Source organism: Cucumis sativus, chromosome 6 (assembly GCF_000004075.3).
Source record: "Cucumis sativus cultivar 9930 chromosome 6, Cucumber_9930_V3, whole genome shotgun sequence".
Taxonomy (NCBI): Eukaryota; Viridiplantae; Streptophyta; class Magnoliopsida; order Cucurbitales; family Cucurbitaceae; genus Cucumis; species Cucumis sativus.
The window spans coordinates 9,842,929-9,870,686 of record NC_026660.2 but is presented as its reverse complement, the minus strand read 5'-3'; the positions used below and the strand labels follow the sequence as shown (position 1 = coordinate 9,870,686).

Below are 27,758 nucleotides of genomic sequence, written 5' to 3'. Positions count from 1 at the left end.
TCATTCAAATTATGCATTACCAATGTTCAAGGGTAAAGCAAAGGCTACTTGGATCTAAAAGGCACAGACAATTTAGTTTAACTAGCATGTCAGTGTCAGGCACTCCGACACTTGTTAGGCACGTAAAGGGCACTTGTTTGTTCAACATGTGTTAGACATATGTACAACACTCCTAGTGTAGACTAAAAAGACATATATATGACAATAGTATAAACTTTTGAGCATGAAATACATCAAACTAAGTACTTTATGCATATAATTGCATTAACCTATTTATTTTGGATTTCCATTTGGTACAAAAAATATCTATATTTTTAAAACTTTATATTTTAATAAACATGTCATTATTGTGTCGTGTCCTAGATTTTAAAATATGGCGTGTCGTCATGTCCATGTCATATATTTTTTCTCGTATCCATATTAGTGCTTCTTAAATTTGGATACAATCAAAAGTGTCTACAGCACAAAGTGTAATTAAACCATATGCTGTTGGAGAACAGTTTGATCAAAAACCATCCAAAAGGCTTGAAACCAGAAAATTTGAGCAGAATGCAACGCTGGGTTTGACCAAGTTTCCGAAGTTTTGAGCAAACAAATATTGTTTTTCACTATTTCAGTTATCGACTTTCTTGCAATGGTGAGGTGTTCAAACGTTTGATAAGAAAATATCTAAACAAAGAAGATGTTGAACACTCACCTTCTTCTGTGTAAGAGTTTCACCCGTCAGGCTTTGAAGTAGCCACTCACGATCATGAAGAAGCCCTACTCAAATTGAAGGGAGAGTTCAATAAAATAAAATAGTAATAGTAATAAATGGCTAAATTAGGAAAAAATCAATAGAACCACAATGAAAATCATGACCATCTGTAAACCTTAGATATTATTGAAGCCTACGTTAATATAATAATAGTCTTAAATCACCCTGTGACTCAAAAACTTAAGTTGATGAGTGAAGGTAAATTTAATATTATGTCATTCAACACTCTCCCTCACTTGTGGGCTAGAAATACAAAGAATGAACCACAAGTGAAAATCAATTTTTAATTGGGGAGAAAATAACAATGCAGAAGTTTTAACACTGGGTTTTCCTAGACCACCTGCTCTAATATCATCTTAGATCATCAATTGATCCAAAAACTTAACCTAATCTGTTGAAAGCCCGAGAGTTTGTTAAGATTTTATAGTGCCCTAGTTATCTTTTATTATTTTTATATTGGGTTCTACAACTTATAAATAAATGTTCACTGTATCATTATGAGATATAGAAAAATAATAAGAAAATAGCATCGTGGTTTTTCTACCTGTTCTAGGATTTCCACGTAAAATAGTTTGTTTCTTCTATTTTCTTCTTTCAATAGATTTAGTTTTCTGTCTCACTATATTACTCTGTCCATGGATAAAAAAAGATTGTTTTTTGAGATATCCAACAAATCATTTAACATTTACCAAAGCATTGTTGATCTATGGATTTTCTTGAGATTTCAGATAGTCATTGCGTAAATTTATTACTCCTTGCCCCAAATCATTTTCAAGCTCTCCAACAAATGTATCAAGCCACTATCAAAGGTCTTGTGAAGAAATTATTGGTGCTAATGGTTAACTATAATCAGCAGAATGCACAGCAATATACGAGTAAATGTATACCTCGACTGCTTAACGGCCATCTATCCATGCTGAACCCTGCACATGATTTGATTGGATAGACAGTAATAGACTTCAGGTCCAATTGAGAAGCTGAATATCTGTTCTCAAAACCTGGGATAAATTAACAAATGGAGAGGTGATCACCAACAGTAACGCAAGTAGATACAAAATCAAGATGTTGGATCCCTATAACTTAGTACAATTACACTAGAACAAAAGAATTTTGTTTCATCATGTCAGACTCGAAGCAGCTTGGTTGATTGTCTTTTCTTGATGTGTCCTCTCAGTCCATCCATTTTGAAGCTTTCGTGTGCAAGTGTTCAGTTGTCTTTAGGGTTTCTCCTTGAAAGATTTTGAAGTTTTTAAGTTTGTTTTGTTTTTCAGATTTTCTTTGTTTTGTTCAGGGTCTTGAAGGTTTTGATTAACTTGTTTGCACTTTTGCTGTCATTGTTCTTTAAGTTTTTATCTGTCCTTTTTGCTCTTAGTATAATTCTCTTGTCCTTTAACCTGTAGGCTCTCTTATTATCATTCACAAAAAGTTTTGTTTCCGATTCTAAAAATTGTACAATTATACTAGGACCAATTCAACAATACAGATAGATTTGAGTAAATTGAAGAATACTTCTGCAAGCTACATCTTGAGATTGAAAAAAGAAAAAAGAATACTCAATAGGGTCGAGAGTAAAACTTAGCATGAATAAACATTGTAATATGTCGATGGAAAGAATTGAAGAGGGATTGCATTGTATAAGGAGTCTGCGCAAGGTGAGGGATGTAATCTCCATATCCAACTTTGAAGTTATTTTGTCTAATAGAGATCAGGTTTTCCATAGAGGGAATTCTCCAGTTTTTATTACTTTATAAATAAAACATTGTTTAACATTAAGGGTTGTTTGGGAAGCTAGAATTAAATCAGAATTATTAGAAATTTGAAGGGTGTTGAAATGTGTGAGGAATCAAGGGTGGAACGAAAAATAGGATCGTGAAGCATAAAATAATTGGAAAGGAGTGCTAGGTTAAAAACTGTGGAAACAGAATGAGTTTAGTATTGTAATCGGATTTAAGGCGCTCATTCAAACACAACATGAGTTTTTTTATTACATTGCATTACATTACAAATCCATTATTTATGAGCGTCTAAACGCACTATTAGTGAGTACCTTTTATTTTGTGAAGAAGAAGAAACAATTTCATTGATTGATAAAATAAAGGAGTGAAGTCCCCAGCACCTATTGGTGATTACCAAAAAAGCTCTCCAATTGGAAATTGAGAAATCAAAATGTGCTTTGATTTACACCAAAATAAAGTAGTAGAAAGAATCAAATCCATAAAACAACCTAAAGAGAAAAATGAACCCGAAAAGATGACCATTTTGTTCACCCTACAAAAGCCTAAAACATCCTAGAGTAAGAGCCAACCAAAGAGTCTTCTTAGTACCACCAAATGGAAGACCCACCCAAGTTGATGCAAGCAGATCGATGATATTATTAGGATGGCAAAAACCAACCAAAAGCCTCTAAAAATAACAACTAAAAATAGGAAACAAAAGAACAATGCATAAATAGATGGGCCAGAAACTTAAAATGATTTCAACACATGTGGCTAAGTACTATTATCCCTCTTGTGTTTGGCTGACTATTGTTAGACAGTCATCAAAGTCCCTGTGGAGCTCCATCTGCCATGCAAGGACTCAACATTGCCTTGGTACAGGTAACACTATCTCTTTTTGGAAAGATCGATGGCATGATTGTGGTATTCTCTCTATGTGATTTTTTCTTGTTTGTTTCGTCTCTCTTGTACTCCTGATATTTCTGTTGTTGAAATGTGGCTTGTTGGTGCTAAGACTTGGGACTTGCACTGTAGACGTAATTTTACTGATCATCAGATTCATAAATGGGTATCTTTGTCGACTATTTTGTCTTCTAGCAGATTTCATATGGTGCCTGATTCATGGACTATTGACTCCACATCTATGTTTGCTGTGAAATCTAGATTGATGACTTAACAAGCGCTCTCGAGCCTTCATAAAGGGATTTTTATTCGATCATTTGGAAGATCACTTCTGGAAGAAAATTAATTTTTTTCTTTGGGAGCTTAGTCATAAAGTTCTAAACATTGTCGATCATCTCTAGCGTCGTATGCCTTATACATCTCTTTTTCCTTCTTGGTGTATTATGTGTTGTAATAATGTTGAATCCACTGCTTATCTTTTTATTCATTGTCCTTTTGCTCGACAATTTTGGGATCTCATATTGGAGGCTTTTGGTTGGTCTACGGCTTTGTCCAATGACATTGCGGACATCCTCAACTTCCTTATGGTGGGTCACTCGTTTATTAGTTGCAAGTACCTACTTTTGGATTTTGTGGGGTGATCGTAATAGCCGTCTTTTTCAAGACTCTTTTTCATCTTTTAGTTCTTTTTTTGACATGGTATTGTCCATGCTTTTTATTGGTGCAAAATTGGGCACCCTTTTAAGAACTTTAGCTTAACGGTCTTAGTTGACAATTGACGCTCTTTTTGTAATCACCTCTATATCCTTGGGATTTAAATGAAATGTTTGTTTCTTATCAAAAGAAAAAAGTGCATTTAGTAATAACTTGCATGTCAAATAATACAGAAAAATTATCCTTTTTATTATTTATTAGTTCAAATGATTAACTTTACTAAAATATTTATATTATACATTAATTCAGGAAAACGGTAATAACAAACAAAAGAAAGACCAAATAAATTGAATTTAATAAGCTTAAAGCTGAGAGAGAAATTGAAAAGTAACCTGTGTCTGCGCAATGGATTGACCTTCCACAAAATTGTGATCGAACATCCTTAGCGTAAGTTTGTGTTGAGACAAAGAAAGTTGCCACAAAATCGATGAATTTCTGCGATAAGATAGAGCTTTGTATGAGAACATCTACACTGTTGTCAAAATTGAGAAACTGCTTTGTACTTAAATTAATTGCATGAATTTCTGCTGTAAGACAGCTTTCTATAGGAACATCCAAGAGACATAGGGAGCCATCCAAATTATGTGCCCTCAGTGTTTTTTTTTTTTTTTTTTGAAAAAGGAGACGAGTCTAAAAAATTTGTTAATAAAAATGAGACTAATACTAAAAGTACAAGAGAAATCTCAACTAGGTTGGCACGTCCTTAGTGCCATCGTCATCTTCTCGAATAACCAAAACCAAAACAAACAATCAAAATATAGGCCAAATCCGTCCCCACCCCATACGAAGAGTCCTAAGAAAATAGGATCAGCCCAGAACAAAACAACTACAGGAAAAACTAGCAATTTAAAAAATAAAAGCCCTCCTATTTAAGCTGATCTCCTGAATGCTAAAAGCTTTGAATTCTATATTAAGGTAGCACCAAGCTGAAGCCTTACGAGATGCCGAAACAAAACTGTCCAACCACCTCATCTCCTTTCCATGAGCGTTCCTGTTGACCATATCGAAACAATGACGTCATCCCATTTCTTTTGTTGTAATAATCATTAAGCACTCCTTAAGCCAAAAAATGAGTCCAGTAGATCACGATATTATTTTTTGATAGAATCAACAACTTTCATTGAGAATAAGATGAAAGAATACGAGAGCAAACATAAACACCCCAATTACAAGAAGGGGGTCCAACTAAGTTAAATGTTATAGAGGGAATAGTTACAAAAAGTCTTCAAAATCGAAGCCCACATGGACATGCAGAATCTAGCCAAAAACCAAACCTCACTAAGATCCCTTACCCTACCACAAAAAACCTGATTGTTCTTCTCTCCCCAAACATCCCAAATAATAACACACACCCCAACAAGCAACAAAAAAACACTCTCTCTCTTAAAGGCAGATGGAGGACGAACTCCTCAATCATTGCACAAATGCTCCAATATCCAACATAGTTGACTCCAAACTCCTGCAAAAAATAACTCCACATAGCTCAAACATACTGGCAATCCCAAAAAAGATGATCAAGGCTTTTCTCTGCCTTCCAACAAAGCAAACAACAACAAGGCCCTACAACCAAGGTCCTCCTAACAAGCCTATCAACAATATTAACCCTGCCTTGGCCAGATAAAGAACCTCACTTTCTTGAAAACCTTAATCCTCCAAACCACAACAAAAACTGACTCCCTAGAAGGGGATGGGTCCAACAACAAACTGAACAACGATTTACACATATAACACTGACTCGAATTAGGACTCCAAGCATGAACATCCTTTCTCCCCTTTCTAAAACTGCACCTCTCAATCAGAGAAAGAAGCGAGGTGACCTCTAATGTTTACCTATTTGTCAAATTGCAACGGAACCCGAAAGAAAAAGACAGAATTCTCAAACCTAACTAAAAGACCTGAGATCATACAATTTTTAGAAGAGGATAAAAGATAAAGATGTGCAAATAAAGAGCAAATGGATCTCTCCCCCACCCATTGATCCTCCCAAAAGTACACGCCCTTCCCACCCCCTTAAAAATGAGGCGACTTAAGACATCCAAAACAATTAAGAACAAGAAAGGAGAAAAAGGGTCCCCCTGTCTTAAACCCCTGGTAGCTTGAATCGACCCTTTTGGGGTTCCATTGATGAAGATAGAATATTTCACATTCCTAACACACCCCCACATCCACATTCTGGACTTGTAACCAAAATCTTTCTTCATCATCACTCTATCCAAAAAAATCCAAATCCACATGGTCATACGCCTTCTCAAAATCGAGTTTTAACACTACTTCCTTTTTCTTCAACCTATACTCCTCAATGGCTTCATCAGCTATAAGAGCTCGATCCAAGATTTGTCTCCCCTCTAAAAGGACGCCTCAGACCTCAGAAATTGTAGAACGCAACACTTTCCTTAAACGATCAACAAGATCTTATAGACACTAGTGTTAAGACTAATAGGCCTAAACGCCTTAATCTTGTTCGCATTTTCCTTTTCTTGAATTAAACACATCAAGGTCTCCACTAACGAACTGTTCAAAATTTATCTTTCAAAGAATTCATTAAACACCCCCTCCATATCACCTATGATAAAATTTCAGTTATTCTCATTCGTCAAGCCCACATGGCCACATAATATTATTTCAAGTTACCACATCACCAAAAGAATTAATAGAACGGAAAATAAATTATTTACCTTGATATCTTCATAAGTTGACATGTATCCCAAGGATACTCTCACAGCACCAGTTGGTTTTCCATTAATTATATCACAATCATCCCAGCAGACATGACCTGCCTGGACCAAGTAGCCAATTAATGAGAACCCTAGAAATTGGAGTTGAAGGGAAAATGAAATTTGGAAATTCTTTTATGACCCACAAATTGAAGTAGGAACAAAAAGATTTACCTCAATATTTGTAGCAAGATCCGAATGAGTTAGACCAAGATATTTTGCACATGCACCAGGATTGCAAAAACATCCTGTCTACACAGAAATTATAATGAAGAGATGGTCAGTGCAAACAAGACATTAGTACAATTTTCTTATCACTAAAAATTTGAAACGATAATTTTCCACCGAGTAAAAAGTGAGTTTCTAGGGATTGATATGGTGGTATAAGTGTAAATTGGGATATGGTGGGATAAGTGTAAATTGGGATATCTTGGTTAAATCTTTAACTGATTCTGATTAGGATTGATTTTCTTGACTGATTTCGATTATGATTAGTTCACTAGTTTATTAGGATTAGGATTAGGATTAGATTATTTGATTAATTCAAATTACGATTAATTTTGCTTTACAACTCTATAAATGGAGGAATTGTCTTCTTGTATTCACAAATTTTGATCCAAAATAAAGTATTTGATTTTGGGGCAAAATACACTTTTAGTCCCTAAGGACTTAAGTGTCTATTTGGTCCTTAAAGTTCTAAAATGGGTATTTTTGGTCCTTGAGATTTGAAATTTTATTTTAAATGGTCCTTGAGGTTATTTGACCATCAGTTAACTAATGGAAAGATGATGTGGCATGGTTGAAGTGGCAACTTTTAAGTGATGTAACAAATTTTTTCTTTTTGAAACGGGGACAAATTTTTTTATTAATAATAACTCAAACAAGTTTTATTAATTTATATTAATAATTTTGATGCTATCACTTTTTTTTCCATTTTATTTTATATTTCTCCTTGTCTCCTTCTTCCTCAGCTTATACTGCTTTCTTTTCTTTACCACCCACAATCACAAGATCAATGGCTGTATCAAGTTAACAATCATCAAATCTTCAAGCTAATACTTGATCGAAGAAGGAAAAGCAGAAAAATTTATATTTTTGGGACAAAAGCCTAAAACTTTGGGCAAGGAATATTCTGTCCATACAAATATTTTGCCCCTGTTCACAAAATACAAATCACTTTAGTTTCTGTATCACTCAAGTAAACTAGGGAAAGTTATTTTCCCCGTTTACTCACCCCCAACCACACCCGTTTCCCCATCTAATCCAAGCTTGGTGCACCTTAATTTCCTCCATTGGCATCGAACGCTTTCCCACTCCCAAACCCCACATCCATAAATCCCAGATCCTCCACCTCATTTTCCCATTTCAAACTAAGCTTCTTGAAATTTAATTTGTTTGTGCAAATCGTTGAGATTTTGAAGGATAGGTCATCGTCTCATCAAAATATAAATTGGGTAAAATATTTTTCTTCCGTTGGTATGCGAGTGTCAACTTTCTTGCCCAAATGTTTTGGGTTTTGTCCTAAATTCTAATTTTTGAATTTGCCGCCCTGTAGTTTGATGATTGCTAGTGCAGCCATTGATCTTGTGATTGTAGATGGTGAAGAAAAGAAAAAACTAGCAGCAGAAGATGAAGGAGGAGAGATAAGGAGAGATATAAAGTAAAATGAAAGTAAGAATGACACATCAAAATTAATTAATATAAAATTAATAAAATTTGTAACATCACTTAAAAGATGCTACTTCAACCATGCCACATCATCTTTCCGTTAGTCAACCAACGGTCAAATAACCTGAAGGACCAAAAATACCCATTTTAAAACCTTAGAAACAGAATAGGGGTTGGAGATACTCGAAAGGAGAGTCAGCTCTTTGGCTGTTACCAGAGTCAACCAACCTCCAAACTCTAGCAATGCTGACCCAAGGGCTTCTTAGGCTGTTACCGGATTTCTCTTTGGTGAACCAAGCAAAAACCTCCTTACCATGGATGCTTCTAACTATTTTTCTCCAAAGAGCTGACTCTTCTTTCAAGTATCTCCAACCCCATTTAGCAAGCAAAGAGAGTTGCTTTGATACTCCAACTTTGGATAAAATGGTTGAGCAGAATCTTGGTGGCAGGAATGTATGTAGTTCTTGACAACCAAAGAAAATATTTGATGACGTCATAGTCATCCTTTACAGTTCTTTAATTGGGCTCCTTCAATCTTTTTAGTTGCAGTGCAACATGAGGTGACAATTTTATTTGGGATTTTTTATCGGGTTTAGGGCTCCTTCAACCTTTAGGCTACATCAGCTTGAATATGATAAAGAATAAAGTATCAACCTTCATATTTTTATCACAGAAGGAAATCAAAAAGAATAAAATCAAATGAGAAGAATCAATTAGAGATAATTTAAAATAGAAGTTATAAACATAAAATTTAAACAGTATGATGCAAAAAACAAGAAACAAAAAGATTTACCCTTAACTGAATCCCAGACAAAGAGGCCAATTTTTCCACTTCTCGATGTCCAACCCAAGATCCATCTGGTTGTTTCAAGTTGAATGAGACTACAGGACCCATTTCGTTACATAGTGTCTAGAAAGGAAATATGAAGTACATAATAAGAGCTCTTCTCATTGAAACCAAGAGTTCAAGGGAAAATTTGAAAGCGCAAGAAAGCATAATTTATCAATACATCACGTTTATGTAGCATGCTAAATCACTTCATAGGCATGACCTTGTTTAATAATAGAACCAAATATTCATATGAAGAGCTTGAAAGTAATTAGAATAAGAGTCGTGGTTAAGTTCCATTTTAGGGTTATCCACCCTTAAAAATGCATGATGTTCATTTGTTGAAATACACGCTCGACTTTCATATGGCTTCAGATATTGGACCTTATAATGACAAAAACTAACCAAAAAAATACTGTTTTCTTATTATTTTCTCATAACCACAAAAGATACAAGGGGAAGATAAAGAGGCAACATGAGTCAAGATAAAAAAGAAAGAAAACTTAGGGATACAAAGAATCCATGGGCTTTCAACACAGTCCAAGCCACAAATTTCAACACTCCCCTTTAAGTTGGGATGTAATGTCAACAAGACATAACTTGCTCACACAAGAATCAAAACTATGTCTAAGAAGGCCCTTGGTGAGAATGTCAGAAACTTGTTGACTTTAAGGAAGGTAAGGAATCCATATGCTACCATAGTCCAGTCTTTCTTTAATGAAATGTCTATCAATCTCTATATGTTTGGTTCTATCACGCTGAACATGGTTATTAACAATGCTAATAGAAGCCATATTATTGTAGAATAATTTCATAGGCACCTCATATTCCCATACCCATAGCCTGTACCCAGCTTCAACACTGCTTCTAGCTACAACTCCTTGCCTTTTACTCCTCCAAGTTACAAGATTGCCCCACACAAGCTAGAGGTGGATTTCCTATCAACAACAGACCTTGTTTAATCTGAATCAATATCAACCACAATACACTGCCTGTCAGTTTTCCTATCAACCCTTTACCAGGAGTGGTTTTCAAGTACGCCATAATTCTGTTAACTGCATCCATGTGTTCCTCGTAAGGAGGCTGCATGAACTGACCGACTGTACTAACAGCATAGAAGATATCGGGTCTAGTATGGGATAAGTAGATCAACTTTCCCATCAAGTGCTGATATTTTTCTTTATCAACAAGAACTTTATCAACTGAATTTTCTAGTTTAGCATTGAACTCGATGCGCGTATCAGTAGGATGGCATCCCAACACACTTGTTTTAGTCAACAAGTCAAGAGTGTACTTTCTTTGATAAACAGAGATACCTTCCTTTGATCTAGCTACCTCCATCCCAAGGAAGTACTTTAGATTTCCCAAGTCTTTAATCTCAAACTCATCCCCATCTTCTTTTTCAGTTGGATGATCTCAACGGTGTCATCCCCAAATAGCACAATGTCATCAACGTAGAAAATAAACACAACGATTCTCCCAGCCTTAGAGATTTTCATGAACGGAGTGTAATCAAAGTGCCTCTTATCGTATCCGTGGGACTTGACGAAGGTAGTAAACTTGTTAAACCAAGCTCTTGACAACTGTTTCAATCCATACAAGGATTTTCAAAGTATGCAAACCCGATGGCGAAACTGGGCTTCAAAGCCTAGAGGAGGACTCATATACACTTCCTCTCCTAAGCCTCCATTCAAGAATGCGATTTTAGCATCTAGTTGGTATAGGAACCAATCCTTATTCACAGCAACAGACAGCAAGACCCTGACAGTGTTTAACGTCACAACAGGTGAAAAGGTTCCAGAGTAGTCAACTCCATAAGTTTGTGCAAAACCTTTTGCAACTAACCTAGTCTTGTGTCTGTCAAGAGTTTCATATGCTTTATACTTGAGTGTAAACACCAATTTACAACCCACAATTTTATGCCCCTTAGGGAGAGCATAGAGCTCCCATGTCTTGTTCTTTTCAAGGGCTCTCATCTCTTCCATAAGTGTAGTTTTCCACTCAGCAGCAACCGCCTGGTGGGCTTAGAGAGATTCCATGACTACCTCCTTAGACTGTTCAAAAAGAGAGAATTGATGATGTTTCTTTCGCAACTGGGATTGAGTTCACCCTTGAAGTTACAGGTATTCCTACTGAAAGAGGTCAAAGAAATCACGCATAATCCTAATACTAAAGGAGGCAAGCAACTTCGGATTAAAGTTACAATAGCAAGCAATCTGACGAGATATATGATTATGACAATACTTGTGACTATGAAAGATCTCATTTACAGGGTCAAATACGGGGTTTCTTGAATGAAAATCACTCAATTAAAATACGATCTTTATTAGAATGAGATAAGATCTTTATTGACGAGTCGGCGTATCCTTGCAGAAGATGTCCCATGAGTATACTTGGTACTGATTCTCACCAAGGCCTCATTTTTAATATGGAAAATTCATACATGGCACCCTCTAATGATAGATACATTAAAAAAGGGTGAAACTTGAGTCATTTTGATATGGCTTTTTCTTTAAACAGGAAAGACTAATGCTTAAATTACAATAATGGTACACAGAAAGCAAGTCATTTTGATAGGCAATCTGTTTTAAGTTTTTATGGTCACTAAGTTCAAAAAATATGCATTGGGTAGGCAATATGAATTATGTTATTGAAAACTGTTATCAGATAACACAATCCAAATAGTGCATTATAAATAAATTAGGGAACAAATAACACAATCCAAATAGTGCATTATAAATAAAATGTCCTTACAATCCAAATAGTGCATTAAGCACAGGACCTCCTTGGACCACATGCTCTGATACCATGCCAAAAATTTTATTTTCCGTCTTATTTCTTTTTGTTGAAACCACTTTCATTGAGAAAAAAATGAAAGAATACAAGGACATTCAAAAACAACTAACCCAAGGAACACACCCAGCAAACCACATTCCCACATTCCTCACTCCCACGCCTAACTACCTTCCACAATTACTTTCTCACCCTCTTATCAATTTTCATCTACCTCTCCGATTTCCCATTTTCCTTATCTAATTAGCATATTTGCTCCACCCAACCTAACTTTTGTCTTTCCATGATTTTTCTTCATACAGGTGAGCGAATAAAGCCTCACTGATTTAGCATTCTGCTGATGTATTGCCTTTCTGTCTAGGTTCGTTTTTAGGTTGCCATCATATTTATGTTGTCCAAGTATAGTCTTTGTTTTAGTTTTAGCATGTATTTTCTCTTAGTTCTGCTCTTAGTATAATACTTTTGTACTTCAAGTTCTAGTCTCATTTATTATCATTATAAAGAGGCTTGTTTTCATTTCAGAAAACTATAAAAAACCTCAATTTCATGATGTTTTCAATCATGGGATTTCATCTTTGTTGGCTTGAGCTCAAGACAGATGAACTTTGGGGTCATCAAGGGCATCCCCTTACCTGCTGATCTATGGTAGCGTGGGATAAGCCACCTGACCAGATCAAGGGTAAGAGTGACACCAATCACCTGGAAAGGTGGGTGCAAATTGATGATATGGGAAGTAACGTAATGCCAGTATTTAGCCCACTAGAGTCATCTGCCATCCTGGTGATTGCCTGACTAGTAATACCAGAAACAGAAGCGACTGACTACCATATATTGAATGTCTAGAAAGTTAACAAAGATACTGAAATGGTAATAATTTAATTTTTATCACATCTGGACGCCTATCTTATGACTTGGTAATATTCTCTTCAGATTTTTCCGTATTTCTAAATCCTAAGCATATACAAGTTTATGGGTTTAAAGCTAAATGCAATTCATCATGGAATCGAAAGCAGAAGTTCCTGAGTTTGAACATTTGCAGTATCATTTCACTTTTTTTGTGTCTCATGTAATGTAATAGTCCACTGATAGACCCCCAATTATACACCAGTACAGTAGAAGGAAAAAGAAGAAGGTTAACCGCACGTGCTAGGAGAATAGCCTTAGTTTTAATATTGTTAGTAGATGCTCCATAATAAAATAATAGAGCATAAGTAGGAGTTTGTTATGGAGAGAGAAAGTTAGTTAGAGTATAAATAGGAGTTGGGTATGGAATATAAATAGGAGTCTGTTGGGAGGAGAAAGGTGTGAAGAATTAAGGCTGCAATATTCCTTGAAAGAGAGGAAGGGCAAGGGGTTAGGGTTCTTTATATTTTCTTTTACTGCTTTGAGATTGTAATTCCGTTGCAAATATCAATAAATAGAAACACTATATCAGTGTTCTATCATCCACTTGTTAAATTTGGTACTAGTTTCTAATTTCCAAGCACACAAGTGTTAAGAATGCCCGTCAGTGTGTCAAAAATTAAAAATATCATGACCCATCATCTTAAGCTTTTTTTAATATATATATATATATATATAGAAAGTTAGAAACAATGCTTTCATTGAGAAAGAAGGAAAGAATACAAGGACATACAGAAAAACCAAGTCCACAAAAAACCCAACTAAAGAAAGGGTTTCCAAATGGGTAAAATAATCCCTAGATGATTAAGTTTAGAGCTAATTTAACACATTAGGTTCTTGTGCAATAATAAAGATTTTTGTAAACATTATTTGAACACAAAACCTTTAAACCAACAATATGGGAGTTTTTGGAAAAAATTGAACTAACCACAAGTTTGTACTAGAACAAACCTTGGAAGAGCGACTTCCATAGATAGTGCATATGCTCGTTCCATTTGGATGCCTCAGGGCCACAAGGATGTTCCTCAAGTACGTGGCAAGTGATGAAGTATGCCTTATGGTAATGATGTCAAGTATGCATAGTAAAATAAGCAGTTGATAAAAAATAGAAATATAACAATTAAAGGTAATCAGAAACAATAAAAAATGGGAGAAAATAATGGCCGATGAATGCTATTGTCACCAGTTAAATTCTCCATTACAAGGACGTAATATATTGGCCTTTACAAATCAGTGTTGCTTTTGTGGTAAAAAATGCAAAACATGCTTACCACAACTGAGAAAGATAGAGATCTAAAATGAAATACATTGCAGCAGCAAGCAAGAAAATAATCTAAAATTATAAAGAAACTAAAATTGTTCTGGTTCGGTTTTAGATTTGAAAACCAAATCGAAAATCAAATCGAATCATTAATACATATATAATCAAACCGAACCAAACCATATTTGTGACTCGGTTCAATTCGATATATATCCAAACCTAGTTTTTTAGTTTGGCTTAATCAAATCAATTTGTGAACAGGATTCCTAACTTTAAAAGCACATGTCAAAACAGATAGAATCCTCAAAACAATTTTAGAAGCAGCAAACTACAAAAGTCTCAAGAATTAAAAAAAATATATGATTTTATATTATTTTAGCCAAAGAATCTGGGTAGATGAACAAGATTTTTCATTATTTATTTCCAGAGAAAGCATTAAACCTAAAAGTTGAATTTTTCATACCGAGATATTGCAGGTATAGTTAGAGAATTTAAAACTTTGAACCCATGGCATAGAGAGGCTATGCTCAGGAATGGGATTGTACCATCTTCAAAGAGCTCCTCGATGCCCTCTCTTCGTTTAACATAGTTAATATCAGCAATTGAAGCAGCAACAGTGCCTACATAGTTAGAAAATTTGTTACAACTTCAATTAGTTATCCTGCAGTCTGCAGATAGTCTAAACCTTTTTCTCAGGTTGTGCCACCTAACTAATTAGCAGAAGACAGTCTATTGATAGAGTCTGAAGTGAAGAAATTCAAAGCTGGAACCAAGAATAGATGGAAGTTGAAGAATATTATAGCATTCTCTTAAAATGGGTGCTCTTCGATGCAGTAAAAGAGAAAACAACATAGTTTGGAAACTAGTGAGATCTGTTTATTTCTGGAATAGTGGGTTTAACAAAATGTACTAAAATCCAGCTTAGAAATCTTTTTATGCACCGTATGCTTGGTGTAATATCGAAATACAGGAACTGTGGACAACTGGACCATCTATTCTTAAACCGGCCCTACACACTTTATATATGTTGGAGGCAATTGGAGCGATTGCAGAAGGTTTTTGTATTACCAATCAAAATCCAACAAGGCGTAAAACTTTTGTGCCACAAAGGTTTAAGGAGCAAATTTTTGCAGGTTTGAAAAGTATTGGCAGGAGCTTCTGACCTCATTGTTTTCATAGTCTCCTCTTGGAGCTATCTCTCTAGCTCTTACTCTTCCTTTTCTATAAGTAAGGTCGATGGGAAGGGTTTTTTCATAACTATGGTTTTGGTTGAGGATATTTCCCTCTTTCTAACTTTTTAAGTGGGACGAAGAGGAAGAGAAAGGCCTCCAGTTATCATAGCTAAATACAAACCTCCACTGAAGTATGTTCTCTTCAATAGCTTGGCAGCATCTGCAATATTCAAATAATAAAAGGACGGCATTAGAAAACTAGAAGTTAAAACCTTTCCAACAATAATACAACTTTGTTATGTGACACATATCTCTAAACTATTTTACCGTCAAATCTACTTCATTAAGAAAGTGGGAGAGAGAAATAAACTAATTTCAGGAAAATCTAAGGTCTACTAGTTTCTTTTTATCTGGGTCTCTAGAAATGAGGAGGAAAAACAAGAGAGCGCGTTACATTTTAGCAAAAAAGATCACATCAACATTATGTCAGTTCACATATGTAATACACATTTGAGAACCGGCAATATATTTAATCACGTGTTTGTATGATTTGTATAATTGTTTTGTTAAAATTGAGGCTTATACCTCGTATTGTTTCGAAATTTATGCTCCACCACTTCAAGATAAAAAGTCTCGAGGCTTGAGGCCACCTCTTATTTAAAATAGTAGTGATACGTCAAACACTAACCAAGTGTATTAACTTGAAGTATGTGGATGGGGTGACTTAATAGATTACAAACTTCTTAGAGAGATCCTTACCAGTATGCACTATGAGAGCTCCAAGTCCAGTTGGATACCCAAACAGCTAGATCAGAAAATATAAAGAAAAAGTTATTAAGATTTAACAGCACAGCGCATAACTTGGCTTTATAGAATCCAAAATATTGTGAACACACCTTATAGAAAGAGATAACAACAAAATCAGCAGGATACTTGGATAAATCTGGGGGTTCTGTGGCACATCCTTTTGCAGCATCGATCAAAACCTTCCAGCGTCCCCTGCATGTTTAATGAATAGATGTAAATTCAAATAAATAGATGTTAAAAACTATTAAAAGCAGAAAAAAAAAAAGACACCGAGTTACGTGGAAACCCGAGAACCGTGGGAAAAACTATGATCTGACTTTCTTATTATTATTTCTTATGAACAAGAAATACAAAGGGGAAAAAAATAGATTACTGGCTTACGATAAAAAAAGAAAAGAAAATTAGGGTAAATCTTTCCTTGGGCCAAGCCCAATAATTCTAACACTCCCCCTCAAGTTGGGACATAGATATCAATGAGATCCAACTTGCTAACACATGAATTACAGCTCTATCTAAAAAGCCCCTTGGTGAGAACATCCGTCTGAGAAGCACCTCATAGTCTTGATGAAGGTCAGATAAAACCTCTGAAGCCGAATTTTCTCGCATATCCTAAAACTCATAACCCAACACTCAACTTCAGCACTGCCTCTGGTCACAACCCCTTGCTTCTTACTCCTCAAAGTTACGAGATTGCCCCATACAAAGGTACAATAGCCAAAGGCGGATTTCCTGTCAACAATGAACCCTGTTCAATTAGAATCAGTATAGGACTCAATAGCTCTTTTGTCGATCTTCCTAAACATTAACCCTTTACCAAGAGTTGTTTTTAAATACCTCATAATTTTGCTAACTGCCTCCATGTGTTCCTCATACGCATGAACTGGCTAACAACACTCATAAAATTCGAGATATCCGATCTAGTATGTGACAAGTAAATCAACTTTCCCACAAGACGCTGATATTTTTCTTTCTCAACTGGAACTTTACACCTGAATTTCCCAATTTTACAGTTGAATTTAATAGAAGTATCAATAGGACGACTTCCCAGCAGACTTGTTGAGCCAAGAAATCAAGGGTATACTTCCTCTGAGATACAGAGATACCTTCTTTTGATCTAGCTACCTCCATCCAAGGAAATACTTCAGATTCCCCAAGTCTTTAATTTCAAACACATCACCCATCTTCTTTTTCAGTTGGATGATCTCAGCAGTTTCATCCCTAGATAGAACAATGCCACCAACATAAACAATCAACACGGCAATCGTCCCAACCTTGGAGACTTTCGTAAACAAAGTGTGATTAAAGTGCTCTTGATTGTACCCTTAGGACCTGATAAAGATAGTAAACCTATCAAACCATGCTCTCGATGACTATTTTAGCCCATACAAGGATTTTTTTAAGTTTGCACAAGCGATGATCAAATTGCGCTTCAAACCTTAGAGGGGGCTCTAAATTTGGAGTTCCCCAGATTGTACCCTTGGGACTTGACAAAGATAGTAAACCTATCAAACATGCTCTTGGTGACTGTTTTAGCTCATAGAAGGATTTTCTAAGTTTGCACACTCAATGATCAAACTGGGCTTCAAACCCCCAAAAGGGCTCATCATATAAACTTCCTCTTCCAAGTCTCCATTCAAATAATGCATTCTTAACATCTAGCTGATATAGGGGCCAGTCTTTATTCATAACAACAGATAACAGGACTCTAACGGTATTTAGTTTTTGCATCTGGGAAAAAAGTTTCAGAATAATCAACACCATAGGTCTGAGTAAACCCTTTTGCAACTAACATGGTCTTGTGCCTGTTAAGAGTTCCATCTGCCTTGTATTTAAACGTGAACACCTATTTACATCCCACGGTTTTGTGTCCCTTAAGAAGAGTACAGAGCTACTAAGTTTTATTCTTTTCGAGAGCTCTCATCTCTTCACAATTTTCCACTCAGGGCACTCTAAAGCACTGTGGATATTTTAATCTATCATGGTAGAGTCAAGGCTGGCTACGAAGGCCCTGAACTGTGGAGAAGACTCTCGTAGGACACAGTACCTTTCCTTAGAGCAATAGGAATGTTAAGAGAAGGATCATACACATCAAAATTACCTGAATGATCCTGTTCAATCTCATTACCACTAGTTTCTGCTCTAACCTCAATCTCATCAACATTGTCCTTTTCTCCCATATCTTCAGAAACAGCAATATTGAACCTATCATTCTCACTCATTTTATTGCCAACATATAAGTCAATAGGATTAGTCATACCTTGATCTCGTGGAGGTTCAAGAGTCTTGGATCAGAGCCAACTGATCAATAGAGAACCCAATTTCCTTTCTCAGATTCCTCCTATAGTAGGTTTTCCAAGGAACTTGGTTTGTAGGTAGGACCATAGGATGAGGATTGAGGTCATATAAGGTAGCAAGAGTAGGACTGGTAGTAGACTCTAAAGGACAATTAGACTGTTCACTCACATCTTCCCCTTAAAGATGGCTAACGGGAAAGAAAGGTCAATCTTTACGAAAGATGACATCCATAGTGACAGTGTTTATAGCCTCGTTGATGAAGGGGATACCCAACAAACACACACGCCTGAGCCTGAGGGGTAAATTTGGTCTGATTAAGGCCAAAGCTATGAACATAGGTTGTACACCCAAACACATAAAGAGGAACCTCAGAAGTGAGGCGGGTAGAGGGATACGACTCCTTAAGACAATCTAAAGGAGTCTGAAGGTGGACACAGAAGGGAATCCTACTGATGAGATAAGTTGCAGTAAGAACAACATCTCCTCATAGATAAGAAGGAAGAGAAGTAGACAACACAAGGGAACGGACAACTTCCAAGAGGTGATGGTTTTTCTGCTCGGAAACCCCATTTTGTTGAGGGATGTAAGCACCCGAGCTTTAGTGAACAATCCCTTTGGAGGACAGAAACTCACTAAGGGTATGTTTTGAAACTCACGACCATTATCACTTCGAAGAGTTGCAATTTTTGCGTTGAACTACATTTCTACGATGTGCTAGAAGCTCTGGAATACAAAGAGACCTCGGATTTATCAGTGATAAGGAAGACCCAGGAAAGATGGGTATGATCATCAATAAAGGTCACAAATCACCGAACGTCATGACCCTTTGAGGGACCCCAAACGTCACTATGGATAAGGTTGACCAGTTGGGTTGGCTTATATGGCTGTGAGGGAAAGAAAACTCAATGTTATTTGGCTTGAATACACACATCACAAGATAAAGAAGAGACATCGAATCATAGAAATCTTATAAATACCAAATTATAGGAAATCTTTGGCACATGCAACACATTCCGGAGGAATAGCCCCTTAAAAGAAAAATTTTGCCCTTCCCAGCAATTGGTGTTAAAAAACCATCGACTATTCTAATCTTTTCATTACCAGCACACGGAATATGAGAAACAAAGTGCTCGGAGGAACCTGCCAAGTGATTTGTATCACCCAAGTCTAGGGTACAAGGATTCTTCCCATCAACACTGATAAGACTAAGGAACTAAGGCATACCTGACTAAGCAATAGCTCCTAGAGTGTAGGGTGGACTAGGACCGTTCTGGTTTATAGTAGGGCCAGATGGTTGAGAGGTTCCAACAGACTCACTCATGTAAGCACGCCCTGAATTTTGTTTGTTTTGAGGAACGTTTCTTACCTCCTCGAGGACGACCATGAAGTTTCCAACACTGATCCTTAGTGTGCCACTGTTTCTTGCAATGCTCACAGATAGAGAACCATTTCCCGTTGTTCTTCTCACTATCATGGGTAGAGGATCTAGCACTAAAGGCGGTAGAGTCAGTAGTAATAGTAGTCAGAACACTCATGGCACTCATACCGTCTTCTTCAAGACAGACTTCATAACATACTTCCATTAAGGAGGAAAGAGGTCTCTGCCTAAGTATACGACCACAAACAATGTCAAACTTTGAGTTGAGACCTGCAAGGAAGTCATAAATTCAATCAGCTTCTTCAAATCTAGCACACTGTATGCCATCACTCGAAGGATCCCATATTGTCTCTCTGCACATGTCCATCTCTTGCAAGAGTAGGAAAAGTTTACTGTAGTAGGAGGTTACCAGAGTTCTTTGCTTGCAGTCATGGACTTGTTTCCTTAGTGTATACAGACGAAAGGCATTCTGACACTTCGAATAGAGTTTCTAAGTAGTGTGTGTCCCATAGATCCTTCCCAATTACTACATAAAGCAGAGGCTTGAAAATTTGTGATTCCATACTATTAATCGACATGGAACGAATAAGAGTGTCGTCCTCCCCTCTCCAAAAACATTTATGGGCATCATTGGGTGGGGTACGAAGAGTCTCCTCTGTCAGAAAACCAAATTAGTGATGCCCCTCAAGAAACATTTTGACGGATTGAGACCAAGAAAAATAGTTTTGGCCATTCAATTTTTCTCCTAGAAAGACACCTGTAGATGGTGTCAGAGAACTAGTTATATAATTTGAGGACAAAATAGGAAACGAAGTTATTGGGTTCTTAGAATACATCGGCAAGTCAATTGGTTTGGATTGTGCCGAAGATTCACCAACTTCAAACCCTGATTTATCATGGAGTTGATCGATTCTGGTACCACAAATGTGTAGCTGCTATAAAGAATCGGAGGGCAATGACGCATGAAACAAGGGCAGCAGCAGCGTGTGGATGTGCGGTTGACCAAAAGGGTACAGTGGTTGGACTTGGGAAATCAGGTGGGAGTGGTTGAACGGTGGAGGAGTCGGACGGCAGCATGTGGGCATACACGCTAGGCAGCGGCAGCGCGTGTGCAGAAGGGTTGGGTGCGAGTGATGGAACTCCTCTTGGATCAAGTAAAATTTACTTTATTACTTCAGTAATATTGCAGAAACAGTAAGGAAAATACAAGAATAACGAATTGAGAACTCCTCAATTCGGAAATATAAAACTCTCTTCTGCCTTTCTATCTTTCAAGGAATAGCCTACAACCAAACGATACTCTCTAACTAACTCTCTCTCTCCTTAACAACCTCCTATTTATACTCCCCCCATTATGAAATATCTACTAACAATATTAAAGGCTATTTTCCTTGGCACGTGCGGTTGCTCCTTGCTTCTTCTTCTTTCTACTGTATTGGTGTATAATTGGTGGTCTATCAGCGTGCAGCTGGTTTTTTCCACTAGGCGGCACGACTGGCTCTAAGGGTAAGACAGAACTACTCAACAGCGGCTTCAGAAGCTGTTTGAGTAGTTTTCCCACAGCAGCAACGACGGAGGCGTTGATCCCAGCAGCGACGACAGCATTGCTCCCAACAGCTGTCTCGTGGCCAGTTTGGATTTCATCAAGATCGGTGCCTAGGGTTTCATCTTTACCCCTTTGTGATACCATATTAAAAGCAGAAAAAAAATAGACAATGAGTTACATGGAAACCCAAGAACCAGGAGAAATACCACGATCTGACATTCTTATTATTATTTCTTATGAATAAAAGATATGAAGGGGAGAAATAAATAGAAAACAGGCTTATGATAAAAGAAAAAAAAAATTAGGATAAATCTTTCCTTGGGCCAAGCCCACTAATTCTAACAATAACAAAGTTAAGCTTATATTAAATAGTTCTGTTAAAAACTGTAAAATCTCAGTCAAAAAACATAGGATTCAAATCATGCATCCATATTCAACAATAAGCAGTTATGAATAGAAAGGGTTGATAGTACCAACAAAAGGATCTTTATCCAATATGAATGTGTTTAATTATATATATCACCTCAATTTATCCATATACCACCCCAAATTTCATGTTGCGTCAAATAAATTTGAAGTTCAGGCTTGCAAAACATGAGGAGAAGTGGATAAAGCTATTAGAAACATAAGACAGAATGGGGGTATTAATTACTTAAGAGATGGTGAGCCATCAGAGTATCTAATCAAATCTTCTTTAACAATCTTCACCAATTCAAGGCAAAATTTCGAACCAGAGAAATTGCACTCTGAAGGGAAGGCAAACAAGTTATACGCACTGCCTGCACAAGTTGGACATAAGATAAAGATGAAGTTATGGAAACTACTTCAAAATTGATGCTATCAGCATCGAAGTCATAACATAAGTCAAATTCTTTGACAAAATGTACAATGAGCATGGATTTTTCCATACCTCTTAAATGCAAACAAGATGGATCAAGATTAAAATTGCACAATACAATGATCTTGTTAACAGAAAACAAGTAGTTCATATGCATTTTCTTTATTGGAGAAAAATATGAGTCAAGTGAATAGCACAAAATAAACCAGAAGAAAGCATTATGGATGCAGTCATGCATGCAGGCCATGAGTCCCAAGACTCAGGAAGTTAAATTTCTTTACACGTAGAAATTCAGGAATCGGGAAGTTATAAAAAATTCTTTACAGATAGAAACTCAGATATCAAGAAGTTAAACAAACCAATTTGTATGAGGACATCACAAAGGAACCAAGTCATATAACAATCATAGCAAAGTTAGGACATGGAGGCATGACTAGCCATCCCAAATCAAACCCATAGCCTCAACAGTTAATATTAATCCTTCTGAAGGTTAATCATAACACCTGAAATCTGCCCCATATAGACGTTTGAAAGATTATAAATCAAGACAGGTGCCTCGTGTACAAATATTTGGAATGATTATGAAGTTATTGATATATTTTTAAATTTGAATAAATTCTGGTTTAATATGCTCTATGGTGAGATGAAGTACATATACTTTCGAAAATAATAGAAATAATCCACAAACAGTTGTTGCTCACTATTGAAATTAAAGACAAAGAACACAAATTTACGTGGAAACCCGAGTACCAAGAGAAAAACCACTATATTTTTCTTCTTCTTATTTTCTGATAAATTTTACAATAGGTACAATGAGGGAGAATAAATAGAATACACAAGGGAATAAAAAAATAAAATATAGGAATTAGGATAAATATTTCCATAATCTTTCCAATAAATACCCTAAGGCCAAGCCCACTAATTCCAACACTCACATAAAATATTTTGCAGTTTTACAACTTTAAGAGTGAGCAGAAACTGTGAAAGCATACTAGGTAAGCCATTTCCCAAAGTCCAAGTGATTATAGCAAATGAACAGATAAAATAGAAAAATATTTCAGTCATCACAGACACAGATAATAGCAGATTTGGGAAACATCCTATAGGAGGATAACTTTTAGGAAAAGCAACAGTATGTTCTTATACTAAATGTTACTGTTAGGACTTGATAAGATTGTCCTAACTTAAAAAGGAAGAATAAGTTTTCATTGAATTATTAAACCAAGGGGAAGCCCGGTAATCCCCATATAATGCCATCAAACGATCCAACTTTTGAGACCAGAAAATTTCAAATAAATTATAAATGGGCTAGAAACCAACACTCTCAACTTGCACACATAGAACATGATAACATGAGTTATCCCACTACAGCCAAAGACAAACCTGTATGATCTTTATCAAGAAACTTGGCTTCATTTCTCGTTAGTATTTGGTGCTTTGTTGCTTGCACTGATGCAACATTTCCTGTGAATGCATCATGTTCTGCTTCTTCAATATCTACAGCATAGGCTTGAGCGCCTTGTTCAAGAGCATATCTTATAGCAATTAAGAAATTTGACATGGATTATAAACAACAAAAAATGAGAATCTCCTCAAGTGAAAGACAGAAAAGAAAAACAAAGACTCTAAGAAGCAACAGCAAACAGAAAAGAACACAAATAACATATTTGTATCTTACAGAGATTTGGCCTATGAATCTACTAAATAAGTTAAATACAGGCACAGAAAATGTCAAAATGCAACTAATTACATAAGAGTACATTGAACAATCAATAAAATGGCCAATAATCACTGTATCACAATAATGTTCAAGCTTGGCATCATCAAGTAAATCCCCTGAAAAGAACAAAAACATACAAATAAAGGTAGCCAAAGCTGTTCACATGAAAGTAATAACAAACAGAAATCACGCTGAACTTGAAGGATACTCCCTGATTCCAAGAACACTGTTGTGATTCTCCATTGTGTACACAAAGCTGCTCTGGTGACTCCATGGGAAAGCTTCACCAACTAATTTTAGTGCTGCTGTTGCACCAGAAGTAAATATGCATTTGTAGTCTTTCGGAGATGCTTTGAGATAGTCAAGGACCTGCATTCCACAGCATCATTCTTACGACAAATATGAAGTGATGAAAATGTGATTGCTCATAAGAACAGTGAAAACCATAATTAATCCAAACATTTCCCCCATATCATTTTTTTCAAAGCTGTGTGGCGGTGAAATTCAATGTTAAAAGACCTAAACAAGTTGAAATAATTACAAAAAGAAAAATTCAGAGTTCTTTGGCCAGGAACTAAAGAGTAAAGTACACTTGCCTGTTGACGGGCACTCCTTACAATTTCAGAAGTGGCAAAGCTCGAATCACTTTGGCTATCTAACTACAGCTTAAGAAAATTCAAATGTAACAGAATTCATGCTACATTGTACGTTTCTAAGGTCTAATCATCAGAAGTCCAAAAGAAAAATAAATTCCAACCCAAAAAGAGGAGCCTGGTGAACCTTCCATTAAGCTAAACATTACCCCTAATCACTGTGACACTGTCCAACAGGAGAGAGTGAACAGTCAAGGAGATTTGGAATGGTTTCGACTCATGTTGGGATTTGGGTCCTGAGTATAGACCTAAAGGCTAAAATTACCAAATAGATATCTCAATAAATACCCTTGTTATCTAACTTCCCAATTGGAGGATGTTTGGCTTGGGAAGTTAGATAACAAGGCATCCTTTTCAACAAAATCCCTTTCCACCAACCTCACAACTGGAGGAACATAAGATATTGCAAATCTCTTTACAGCTATCTGGAAAGAAAGCTACCCAAAGAAAATCAAGTTTTCATATGGCAAATTGAGCCATGTTAGTATCAGCACCAACGGAAAAACTCCAAAAGAGGTCCCTTTGGCTTCCTATGACCCCTGGTCGGTGCTCTAATTTTAAGGATGCAGTGGAAACTCAAGGCATTTATTTATCTCCTATCAGCTCGCATCAACTTTTTGGGAGAAAATTCTGGAGGCTCTTAATTGGCATCTTGCTCTCTTTGGCAACCCCTTCATTCGTATGGTCTCGTGTTGATGGGATACCGGTTCAAAGAGGAAGAGCAAACTACTGTGACTAAATTTCACAAGGACATTCTTTTGACCATTTGGAATGAGAGAAATAGCCACATCTTTAAGTACATGGTGAAGAGTTCTGACAGTTTTATTTTTCATTTTTTTTAATCTTAGCTACACCTGTGGCTCATTGGAAAAAGAAAAAATTGTGATTCCTTTGGCAAGAAACTTCCTCTTTTCATTTGTTAATCTCATCCGAGGAGTGAAATTCAGTGGATGTTTCTCTTTCAAAAAATAGTAATAATAACCACAATAACAACCAAACAAAAAGAAGAGCCTTTGAAGTTTGGCAGGTGACAAGATTATTAAGATTTGATTTTGAACCATCCCAACTCCCAACCGTGTAAACCCGAGGATGGGCTTCATAACTATTCTGTAATGCAAGTGCAGCACGCTGCAAGACCAAGTGTCTTATTCGAATGTTAAAAAAGGATGCAATATAAAACCATGAAGAAGTAAGTCATACACTTGTTTACCATCCCAACATAGTGTGCTGAATTTAGACATGCTTCTTAACTTATTAATTAATAAGAATCAAGACTATTTGTGCAAAAATAGAATATCTGGTGTTCTAAGCATCTTATGTCAGAATCAGATTCACTGATTTAAATCTTGAATGTCTGAAGTTAGTGTACTTGAAACCCCAGACAAAAGCTAGAGCTAAGCATCTTCGAAGAAGTCATTTTCCACACAACATCTAGAACTTTAAAGGAACAGGCTATAGCACTGAAGTAAATACTCATCTGTTTAATTCATCTCCAACAGCTCATCCAAATTTAGAGTGAAAATAAGAAGTTACTCCAGAGCATTGGAAAACTAATTTTCATGAAATTACTTAAAGGATACGAGGATTCCCATATACATTAGCAGTGAGATCTTTGAAGATCGCCTCCATTTGTAACTCGGAATACAAAGTTGCACCTGCATGGTCCAAGTAGGCCATACCTACCGAATTCTGAATGATTAGTAATGGAGAAAAGCAGGAAAAACAGAAAGTAAAATAATACGAAAAACTCTGAATGTTTGACTCCAAGCTAATTGAAATACTGGCTCTTAATAATTAAATAGAGCAAAAAGGATGGCGGAGATTAAAAGATATCGACAGCTTCAACAGCATAGCATGTCCACTACGATCACTTTCTCAAAACTGGATCGAAATCTTACCACTTAGTCGCTTAAATTCAGTGGCTCGAATTTCATCGATGGTTTTTGGACCGCCGGGATAGCCGTAGTCTCGACCGAACTCCCTGAGAAACTCTTCCTTGGCCACGTCCATGATCACCGGCTCAATTCATGCAATACGGAGCTGTGAAATCCACAGACGCCGAACGAGATGGAAGCAGAGAAGAGGAAAATATTGTGAAGCGAATGCGTCGGAGCTCGAAAACCGGTGGCTGGTTCCGACGGGGTCTTAACGTCTTTTCCGTTTGGTGATAAAACTACAGATCGTTTCGAGTCGAAATGAAGATAACATTAGACGACACGTCGACTTGATCCTTGAAATTTTACAATGATAAATTGAGACGTTATTTGGTAAGTACTTGATTTTTAGATTTTAAATAGTTAATTTTATCTAACATATCCCTCAAATATTTACACCTTATCTAACGAATTGAAAATGTTTATGAGTATTTTTTAAAAATATTTTAGGTTTGGTTTTCTTTTTCATCATCTTTCTTTTCTATCAAATATTTTAGGTTTGTCTTTGCTTTTTAACGTCATGTTTACCATGTTTGTCTTTTCTTTTCAATGTCTTTTTTCTCTTCCTTTTTCATGATTTTTTCTTCTTTTCATCATTTTTCTTCTCTTTCATTTATAAGATTTTTTTTCTCCATCATCTTTCTTCCTTCGACCATTTTTCTTCCTTCTCTTGTCATTTTTTTTAAACGATAATTTGATTCAAGATCGTGTACATTTTGTTTTCAAATTGTTGGTTGTTTAAGATCATCTATCAAATATAAAGAATCTTGAAAAAAAATGTCGTTTAGATATTGATTAAATATAAACGATTGTCTACCAAATAATAGTAAAATCTAACCTATCGTTTATCAAATATTTTATGTGTGGATTACTGGGTATTTTTTGTATTTTTCATTGTGAGTCTATGAATTTTTTTCGTTTTCGAAATTGTTTTATACACTGTAAATATTTTATTAGTTTGTTATATATTTTAAAATACCTTTTTAAATATTAAGTTTATTTTTTAAAAGAATTATTCTCTATCTTTCTCAAATAAAAGAGTTAGAATCTTAGTGGACAAAAATAAAATTTTAAAAGCTATTTTTTAAAACATTGATAGGAGAAAACAAAACAAAAAATTTAGCTTTAGAGATGTAGTAGAGTCTTTAAACTTAGTTT

General features: G+C 36.0%; 1 protein-coding gene across 6 annotated transcripts in view; it reads right to left on the bottom strand.

Annotated features, from left to right (window-relative positions):
* The window catches only part of LOC101220625 (molybdenum cofactor sulfurase), a 34,666-nt gene extending 7,717 nt beyond the window's left edge, over nucleotides 1–26,949 (bottom strand). The window contains exons 1-17 of one of the 6 annotated variants that reach the window (XM_011658681.2): nucleotides 26,565–26,949; nucleotides 26,247–26,345; nucleotides 24,610–24,672; nucleotides 24,222–24,382; nucleotides 23,677–23,828; nucleotides 22,108–22,234; nucleotides 16,326–16,428; nucleotides 16,189–16,234; nucleotides 15,611–15,649; nucleotides 14,721–14,877; nucleotides 13,948–14,050; nucleotides 9,265–9,381; nucleotides 6,978–7,055; nucleotides 6,765–6,866; nucleotides 4,422–4,524; nucleotides 1,645–1,755; nucleotides 698–762 (exon numbers count right to left, since the gene is read on the bottom strand). In XM_011658681.2, the coding sequence (XP_011656983.1) occupies nucleotides 698–762; nucleotides 1,645–1,755; nucleotides 4,422–4,524; nucleotides 6,765–6,866; nucleotides 6,978–7,055; nucleotides 9,265–9,381; nucleotides 13,948–14,050; nucleotides 14,721–14,877; nucleotides 15,611–15,649; nucleotides 16,189–16,234; nucleotides 16,326–16,428; nucleotides 22,108–22,234; nucleotides 23,677–23,828; nucleotides 24,222–24,382; nucleotides 24,610–24,672; nucleotides 26,247–26,327 (1,608 nt within the window). In that variant the 5' untranslated portion in view covers nucleotides 26,328–26,345; nucleotides 26,565–26,949. The remainder of the gene's footprint in view (nucleotides 1–697; nucleotides 763–1,644; nucleotides 1,756–4,421; nucleotides 4,525–6,764; nucleotides 6,867–6,977; nucleotides 7,056–9,264; nucleotides 9,382–13,947; nucleotides 14,051–14,720; nucleotides 14,878–15,610; nucleotides 15,650–16,188; nucleotides 16,235–16,325; nucleotides 16,429–22,107; nucleotides 22,235–23,676; nucleotides 23,829–24,221; nucleotides 24,383–24,609; nucleotides 24,673–26,246; nucleotides 26,346–26,564) is intronic. The other 5 variants (XM_011658678.2, XM_011658679.2, XM_031887559.1 and 2 more) reach the window with 5 other exon arrangements.
* Between the last annotated feature and the right edge of the window lie 809 nt (nucleotides 26,950–27,758).